Here is a 10,334-nt window from a genome sequence, read left to right on the forward strand (position 1 = left end):
TCGTATCATTGGTCTTTTGACCTCTTGATGACATTGGATCTCACTACATCCTGATCATAATTTTACACACACCGCGGACTATCGGACCCGCGGTCTATCGGACCCGCGGACTATCGGACCCGCAGTCCCCTTATAAAGAAATTTAATGGTATACCATTGACTACCATTTATCATACACCATTGATATACCATTGGAATACCATTCGCACAGCACGCAACATACACCAATGGTATACCATTCAAGCCTCAATGGTATACCATTCAAACTAATTTAAATAATTCGGACCTTACTATTACCATATTCATGAGCACCATTTACCATTCATATACCATTGATCAAACACCATTCACCATTGATCTACCATATGGCCACTATAGACAGGTTTACCATTGACCACCATTCACCATTCAGCCACCATTCACTGGCCTACCATTTACCATTCAGCCACCATTCACTGGACACCATTGGCCTACCAATTACCTTACACCATTCACCATACACCATTCGCCTACCATTCAACATACACCATTCGTGTACCATTCACCATTCGTGTACCATTCACCATTCGTGTACAATTCACCATCCGCGTACCATTCATCGTACACCATTCACTGTACACCATTCGCGTACCATTCGCCGTACACCATTCGTGTACCATTCACTGCTCACCATACACCATTCAACTACCATTCGTCGTACACCACACACCATTCACCATTGATTGACCATTCACTTTACACCATTCTACCATACACCGTATACCATTGACCTACCATTTACAGTACACCATTGGCCTACCATACACCATTGAACTACTATTCACCGTACACCATAGGCTTACCATACACCATTGGCTTACCATACACCGTACACCATTGACCTACCATTTACCATACAACACTGTCATACACACTATACTATTAGTCAACCATTCAAATAACACCATTGGTCATACACTATAGACCACAAATTCAATGGTAGACCAATGGTTTACACTGAATGGTAGACAGTAGAACAACGATGTGCAATGTATAGTAGGCCAATAAAGTACAGTGAATGGTAGACCTTGGTGAACAGCATATCTCTGGGGTTGGTGGTAGGCTTAATAATGGACTAAGTATACACAAGAAAAAAAATGAAAACAGTTACATATTTCAAGAACGTCAATAAATGTTTTTACTATAAGAAGTTTAAGTACAGCATAAATGGCACAGAGTATTCACAAGTATAGACTTTATAATTAAAGCACATAAGTTATTAATATATATGACTTAGCTACTCGTTGATATCTATACTCTGTCAATCTTGTTATCTAAAAGTAAACATGCATCAAGACAGATTTTGATTGAAAAACACAACAAATGAAGGCTAACATTTCCAAGAATAAACCTGTTCTCTCATATTGCTTTTTACATGGATTGAGTACTTGGCAAAACCACTGTTCTGCATACAAACCTGATACTTGTAATACAATAAACTTGATGTTAAATCTGTTGTGTGTAATTGCTTTCAACGACATTAATAAACATTTTTTTACTAATAAGTTCAAGTACAAAAGATTATTGACAGGTATGGCATAAAAGCACCATATTATGAATACATGTGACTGTGCGACTCCACAAGAGATCAATGATTGCACTCCACATAAATATTATGTTAATCTTCCTATAAACAAATTTACATGTAAGACAGAGTTTGGACAACAAACTAATGAACACCAAATTTCGAAGGTTAAACTCAAAATGTGTGATAGCCTTCACATGGCCAAATGAATAAAGGGTACCACACCTAGAAGAAATGAAATATCCCCAAAAGGGGGGAAAATAGTACTCCCAAATTGGTCTCTTTTTTCTTTTCACCTAAAAAGATATATCAATGGCATGTTTCTACATAGAATTGTTAAAAGGTATTACCCGCCTAAGTATCCAGAATCTCTGATAACTTTCCTGTAGAAACAGACGCGATGCGGTTTATTGATAAATTGCATCGCGCAAAATACGGTTTTTTGTTTTTGTTGTGTTATATTGTCTTACACAGTAAATCAGTAGTCAATCGTAATTTTTTACAACCGAGCTTGGACAAAATTTAAATTCATATAATACAAAAAATATATAAATTGTGATCTTGTATATTCATGAGGACTTGCAGAGAACAGTTTTAGCAAAAAATAACAACTTTAATTCGTCAAAACTTTGTTAATCCTAAACAAATTTGGATGAGATTTTCAGTGTTTTTTGTTTGTCTGATGTACACTTTGAATTATATCACATAGCTTTCAGTCTCGAGTACCTCTAGCCCTTCAATCAAATTGGTTGGACGACCGGTTACACTTTACATATAACATAGTTATAAGGAGAATGAAGGGGACCATAGAAAGAAAGCATGAGAAAAGGGGAGATTTTGGTAGGGAGAGAATGAATCAGAAAAGGATCATGCTGAAAATTTCATTAAAATCTGATAATAAAAAAGTTATTGAATTTGAAATTTCACAACATTTTGGTAAAAAATTAACCCAATGTACACACGATCGTCAGGAATATTTGTTAGGCTTATTCTATAAAATGAAATAATTATTTCATATTTTCATACATGTGTGTATGATATGTCCCAAGTATCATATCATTATTTCCAGCAATGCATATCTTCACATTAAAGGTCTAGTCCACCACAGAAAAGATTGTTTTGAATCAACAGAGAAAATCAGGCAAGCATCATGCAAAATATTTCATCTAAATCGGATGCAAAATAAGACCCTCACTTTTTGTTTTGGTTTTCATTGTTTGAATTGTACAATATTTCAATTTTTTTACAGATTTGACAATAAAAAATAAAAATAAAACTTTATTTCATAGGACAATGAGGAGAAAATTATAATATTTCATATTTAAAAAAACAAAGAAAAGTGAATGAGTGATGTCATCAGTTCCCTCATTTGCATACCGACCTGGATGTGCATGTAACTATTAAGTGAAATTGAGCGAAACTTAAAAATGTCATACCTTCCTTATTTTTCATCCGATTTTTATGTTTGATTTTTCTCTTTTTAATCAAATCAACTTTTTTGTTAGGGTGGACATGTCTTTGAAATAAATTTTCACTCCATTTTTTATAGTTCTCGGAGGACAAAATGTAAATTAGCGCGACTTCTTGTAATAAAATACAAAAGAACAAGTGGGGATATGACATCAGCTGGGAACGTCGTTGTCTAGTGGTTCTGACTCTCACCTTTCAAACAGAGGGTCGTGAATTTGAGTCCTAGCCATGGTGTGTTTTCCTTCAGCCCGAATTTCATCCACACTGCATCACTAGACCCAGATGAAATGAATGGGTACCCGGCAGGATTAATTCCTTGAAGCTGTAATAAGAAATATTGGATGAAAACAATGCAAAGGACAGTATATTAGCTAAGGGTTCAAAATATGAATGCTTGTCATGTGTGTAAGCTTTCTTTAGAAGTTCATATATTTTTTTATATATTGAGAAATTTGCAGTATACTCTACCATTCAATTGAATGATACCAATTAACAAATATCAACAAAACATTTTGTAAAATATGATAAATAAATTTATGTTTAACCATAGATGGGTAGACAATAACCTATTATATAATGGGAGGTTGCCCCAATGTTTTATCTCATGAAGCTTTGCATTTTTTTCTACTGAAGAAAATTCTTACACACCTACCTTTCATAAACTCCAATTGTTTCTTGTACACGGTACGTTTTCTGTGTTCAACACCCGTCGTGTCATTCCAAGATAAGGCTGGATCATCTACCTTATCATCCAGTGTATCCGTCGTCCAAACTTTGAAAATGAAATAAAATCAATTTAAGTGTTGTAAAATCTGCATGTATGTGCAGATACAAACAAAAATAGAATACTAATATAGTAATAGAAAAATAATGATCTTAGAACTTTAATGTTAAAGATATTTTTCATGGACCTCTGATTACCAGCCCAGAATTTAGGATAAAAATAAGGAAATGTGATAGTATTTCAGCGTAGTTCAGACAAGGCTGTATTATAACTGTGCATGCTTTATACTAGTAATAGCTATAATAATAATAATAATAATAATCCGCTTTTATATAGCGCTTAATCCATCGGAACGACGTTTCTAAGCGCTTTACAGATATATTATTACCCCGGTCATCGGATTCAATCAGTCATTCCCGCACACAATATGTGCACATCCTCCACTCCCTGGGGAGTATTCCAGCTATGTCATCTGAAATCAAATTTCTAGAGCAGCAATTTTCAAGAGGGTAATCGATGACATAAATTCCATTTTTCTGGTATTGACAATCGCAGAAGCAGATCCAAGTGGGCACATTTGACCTGTGCCCCCACCTTGAGAGCAATAGTTGATGTGTTTGATAAAAATGTGGCTTTCTTACACAAATGTTCTCCCCCCCCCCCTTCGAAAGTTACAGCAAATATTTATATTAAAAATATTGTCTCATACAAGAGGATCTCCTTTTTGGTTTGCTTGTTATTTAAAGTTTCCTTGGGAAAATGTGCCCCACTACCCCCTTTGAGAAATCATGGATCCGTTCATGGACAATCATATGCCAGTGGATGAACTCCAGACGTTTTTTAGGCAAGTTTTGATCAGTAAATAAATAAAAACAGATAAAATGTGATCACAGGACAAACTTAACTTTAAAAGAGGATAAAATTTACTTTAAGAATTGATATGCCTAGCCCCATGAAAGGATCTAAGAATACCCTCCGGCACTAATGCAGTTTCACACCAGCCAACTCACAGTGAACAATTGTGTACAACGGATAGCGGAGCGTGAACGTAGCGGTCGTGTACATTTTTGCTTATTACATGACGTCATCCAGCCACTGCCGAGAACCAATTTATGAATGAAAATATAGTAAGCATGCGCAGTGCAAGCCTTTTGTTTCCCCACACAGAATTCCACCAAAACAAGTGTGCAATTCCCTATCACCTCGTACCAAAATCGACCTAGAATTTCAATTTTCCTATATTTTATATGAATTATGAAAGGTATTCTCGGAGGATCTATTTTCTCACCGATACCGCACAGGTAAGCGAATTTTGAATACTTCTTGCTTTTCCGTCAAAATCTTACGAATTAGCGTCTATATGTCATCGTGTTCCTTGGAATTTGTAGAGTCTATCGCAACGTGCATAAAGTCAATTGGCTTCCGGGTTTTGGAGCGTCGCGTGAATATGCATGAAATTGCAGTTTCGATAATTTTCGATCGATACCGGAGCGATCCGATCACGAACCAAGACCATTTACCGTGTACACAACATGACCGGATATCGTTATCGATACTTCCGCACGCAGTCCAAAGGAATTATTTTTGGGACCACGTGGTCATGACGTGATCTGCGCTATTGACCAATCAGCGGTCTTCGAATCGCTGTGCGGAGACGATCTATCCGTTGTACACAGTCTATGGACAATTGTTCGTTGTGCATGCAACTTCAAGCAAAACTCCCCACCAGAATTGTCTACACACATTTTGAGATCAATACACAATATGCCCACCATTTTTCAAAATATTGCGGATCGCTTGGATTCGCCGTCATGTTGATATGGACCGAAGTTATGCGATCAAAAGATTCGCATGCGGCATGCTGGCAGTTTGTTTGCCACATGTTAGCATGATTTGGTTGCTAACTTCAGTCCATATAAATATTACGGCGAATCCGAGAGATCCGCGAAGTGATGTCTACGGATTAGATCAACGACGTCGAGATCGAAGACTAAATACAGCCATTCCCAATATTTTGAAAAACGGTGGGTATATTAACATCGAAATGTGACTGAGAGACCTGTCATGACATTTGGGAACAAGTTTTGGTGATGAGGTATGCTGGTAATCGGCCGGTGCAAAACTGCATTAGCGCCAGTTTTCTCTGCATATTTATTGCAGCCTCTGTAGAAAAATTGAATAGGAATCGTTTGTCACTCCGTCCAGTCACAGTTCCACACACAAAGTGCACATTTTACCATTGAAATAGTATGTGCAATGAGTGGTGTGTACAGTGTAGCAAAGTTATTATAGACCTGCGTAGCCTTTATCATTTTTTAAACTTTAGGACCCTTACCATGTTTCACCTCCATTTTATCTCATTTACCAACATCTATCAACAACAACAACAACAAATTATAGGCCTAATTTCAAAGCAATATTTGTCGGCAAGTTTTCAATTTCAGTAAATTAACGTGTGCAGTAACGGTCTATTTATTCACAATTAAAACTTTGACAGTCTTGACATTAGCATTAACAAATCATTCATTCACGAATTCAATGTATTCAGAGATGGTTTTTGTAAAACATTGACAATAAACATCAGGCAATATGAGCGAATTACTATTCAATGCTCGCCGGTCTTAACTCTGCCAATACAAAGCATAAACCATAAGCACTCCCTATCGTCAAAGCCACGTCCCGGCCCGTAGAGCAGCGGCCAGCGCCAACGGGGCAGTGCCGGTGGCAGTGCAGTGGTCGTGCATGTCGTGGCAGTACAACGACATCTAACATTTTGAGACAATTTGAGAAATAAATCAAAGAAAATTGTTATAGAACTTACTGTTATAGCCTTCTACAAATGACTTTGAAGTCGCTGTCCGAATCTGACCCGTGTTCCTTTAGTTTTTGATGAATTATCGACGGACTTATCAACAGCAAAACGGTAGTACCGGTAGATCGAGTTTTCTTTTTCAAATATTGCACTTGGCGGTTAGACGTTCGCGCGTGCGTAGTGCGAGAACAACACGTATAATAGAGCTACCTGGCAAGCAGCCAAGCGGCCCCTCTCGCCAAAGCATATGGGGGGGGGGGATAAATTATGACAAAATATGGGGGGGGGGACTTCTTCGCCAAGATAAATACACATCCCGATATGGGTGGGGGGGGGGTGAATTAAAACCAAATCAGGGGTGTCTTTTTCCTCTCGATTGGTTCTGGGTTGGAAACCATGATGGCGTGAGTGCATGCCACTGTTTTCCTTGGATCTAAGCTTGGAATCTATGAAAAAAAGTTTTTGATCCCTTCACTTTTTTTTCCTGTTCTCTATGTTATTTTCTTTTTTATTTTCGTTGTCTTTTTTTCTTTTCTGTTAATCTTTCTTTTCTTCTTTGCCTTTTTTCTTTTCTTGTTTTTTCCCCTTTATATATATATATTTTTTACTCACTCCTCTTCCCTTTTAATTTGCTTTTGTAATGATTGAAATTGAGATTTCATTCAGTAGATTTCTTTTCTGTTACATTGTACTATACCCTGTATGGCGGCAGGGAATTTTGATAGGGGTGAGGGAGCAAGACCATGTGGATAAATCATTTCAATCAAGTAATGCCGGCCTATAGAATAGCTCTCCTCTTTATAAACGCCGTCCACAAGTGGGAAAGAATATTTAGAGCCTAAAATAGAATTAGAATTTTGGAAATATCATTTGTAAAAAAAGGGTGAAATAATTCATGATTGGAAGCAGCTATAATAGCGTACAAATGGGTCAGATGGGGCTTTTGACGTTGCAGACAGACCAAATCAGGGTTTGCGGATGGGAATTTGATAGAGGTTGGGGGACCAAGACAACCAACAGTGAATTCATTTTTAGCAAAATATGGGGCATTGCAAGAAACTTGCAATCGAAGCAATCGAACGCAAATCAATTTCAGACTCCAAAATCATGAGAGTCATACTTTTCATTGCAAACTTGCAACTGATCCATAAAAAAATCCAAATTGATATGTTCTAGATAAACTTAATGTATCATCACCTGTAAATTTGCATCTGATCGAATTTTGGGATTGATTGCAAATATCTTCTTGGAACACTAAATATATATTTCTTTTCATAAAAAGCGGCCATAAACAAGCAAAATGATTATAAAAATAGAATAAAACTTATTAATTAAAAATTAAAACCCTTTTTATCAAAAAAGATTTCATTGACCGATTGATTTTATTTTTGCATGCACCCATTGCATCAGATTTAAATTTATGTACAATAGTAAAATATAACAAATTTATAATATTGTATCATAACCACTGGATCAATAATATTTAAACACATATTGACCTTATACTTAATAAGGACAAAGACAATTCAAAAGAATGCAAGATATCGAGACCATGTTTACAATCATGAGCGATTATACACTTGATTTGGGGAAGCTGCTCGCATAAAAGTCACAGGTCAAATATTTAATTAACTCTAAATACCTTTTAATCTTTGATATATTTTCTTTAAATCTTCGGAATTATGTTAATGGGTAATGCAATTGGGCATATCATTCAGCATTAACACAAATGGCATTCATTAGGCAAACACCACTAAGCCACTATAGCTTTACAATTATCCAACATGATTATATTATATACCACTAGGCACATACTACTAAGACACCATATTGATACCAATCATACCATTATAGAGGCACATACTACTGAGACACCATTGAATACCACTGAGACACCATTGAATACCACTGAGACACCATTGTATACCACTGAGACACCATTGGGTATATAATGGTATACCATGCAGTCATACCATTAGAGGCACATACTACTGAGACACCATTGAATACCACTGAGACACCATTGTATACCACTAATACACCATTGGTGCATGGTATACCATTCATTATACCGGTCATACCATTAGAGGCATATACTACTGAGACACTATTGAATACCACTGAGATACCATTGTATACCACTGAGACACCATTGGATGTATGGTATACTATTCATCATACCAATCATACCATTACAAGCACATACCACTGAGACACCATTGAATACCACTGAGACACCATTGTATACCACTGAGACACCATTGGGTATATCATGGTATACCATGCAGTCATACCATCAAAGACACATACTACTGAGACACCATTGAATACCACTGAGACACCATTGTATACCACTGAGACACCATTGGTGCATGGTATACCATCCATTATACCAGTCATACCATTAGAGGCATATACTACTGAGCACCATTGTATACCACTGAGACACCATTGGTGTATGGTATACCATTGATCATACCAATCATACCATTACAGGCACATACTACTGAGACACCATTGAATACCACTGAGACACCATTGTATACCACTGAGACACCATTGGATGTATGGTATACTATTCATCATACCAATCATACCATTACAAGCACATACCACTGAGACACCATTGGGTAAATGGTATACCATTCATCATACCAATCATATCATTAGTCACATACCACTGAAACACCATTCGGTATATGGTATACCATTTACCATTAAATAAACTACCAATTACCATTAAGAACTTACCATTGAAACACCACTTAAATACCATTCGCGTACCATTTACCATTCAGATTACCATTCAACTACCATTCGGCACCATTCAAATACCATTGGCGATTTTTATAAGGGTCTCTCGGGCTGTAACCGAAAATTCGATAGTAATATCGCAAAAAATAATGTCATTCGTCTCTTTTGTCTTCATCTATATCAAACACGCAGAAAGTTTGTTTATCGTTATAGAATATATCGCGAGAGAGAGAGAAAAAGAAAGAGTCAGAGAAAAATCGTCCCATCGGTTCGAATCTGTCTTTTCAGAAGTATGAAAATCTATTCATTATTGATTAAAGGCGCAAATGAGATTCTACAACCTTCTGAAGATTTCTTCGTCGTCAATCACGCATGCAGAGATCTAGATAACAACGATATCAAACAATGAGGGGCGAATACCTCTAGCAGGGCCGTATCAATAAATCAATGATATTTTATATAAACCCCTAAAAAAAGGTTTGAAAATCTGTGTTTGGCCATTAATTTCTCCCAACTCCCAATTTCACACAATAGATTTTTTACATTAGTGAAAAGATCATTTAATTCTCTTTAAAATGATACCATGCTTGTAAGGATCATGCCACCATTAAAAGAGCAGGATTCAAAAGTGTTGGATGAGGTCTGAATTGAAAAGCTGCAAAACGAGAAAAAGAAGTTTGCAAATCTGAGTTTGGCCATTATTTTATCCCAACTTCCAATTTTACACAATGCATATGTGATATTATTCAAAAGATCATTTAATTTTCTTTCAAATGATACCATATTTGTTATCACGCAATTAAGAAAAGAGCAGGATTCAAACCCGGGGGGGGGGGCACTCGACCAAAAAAGTGGTGGGGGTGTGCCGCGGGCGAGACAAAAAACGGGGGCCTCGGAGCGGGCTAATTGTAAAAAGGAGGGTCCTCGGAACGGGCTTCGGAACTAAAAATGTTTGTGAAAACGGGGGTCCTTGGAACGAGTCGCCTGCATGTGAGTGCGCATATGCATCC

General features: G+C 36.9%; 1 protein-coding gene and 1 long non-coding RNA gene across 2 annotated transcripts in view; one reads left to right on the plus strand and one right to left on the minus strand.

Moving 5' to 3' along the window:
* LOC121417705 (galactose-3-O-sulfotransferase 2-like) overlaps window positions 1-3,210 on the plus strand; it is an 11,553-nt gene extending 8,343 nt beyond the window's left edge. Inside the window, exon 4 of the mRNA XM_041611438.1 lies at window positions 3,174-3,210. Within this exon, the coding sequence (XP_041467372.1) occupies window positions 3,174-3,210 (37 nt within the window). The remainder of the gene's footprint in view (window positions 1-3,173) is intronic.
* Window positions 3,211-3,340: 130 nt separating this feature from the next.
* Window positions 3,341-6,620, minus strand: LOC121416596. Its single transcript, XR_005970210.1, has 3 exons — window positions 6,580-6,620; window positions 3,687-3,806; window positions 3,341-3,356 (listed from the first exon to the last, which is right to left on the minus strand). It is a non-coding gene; the product is annotated as an uncharacterized LOC121416596 (long non-coding RNA).
* Window positions 6,621-10,334: the final 3,714 nt, after the last annotated feature.

Source organism: Lytechinus variegatus, chromosome 6 (assembly GCF_018143015.1).
Source record: "Lytechinus variegatus isolate NC3 chromosome 6, Lvar_3.0, whole genome shotgun sequence".
Taxonomy (NCBI): domain Eukaryota; kingdom Metazoa; phylum Echinodermata; class Echinoidea; order Temnopleuroida; family Toxopneustidae; genus Lytechinus; species Lytechinus variegatus.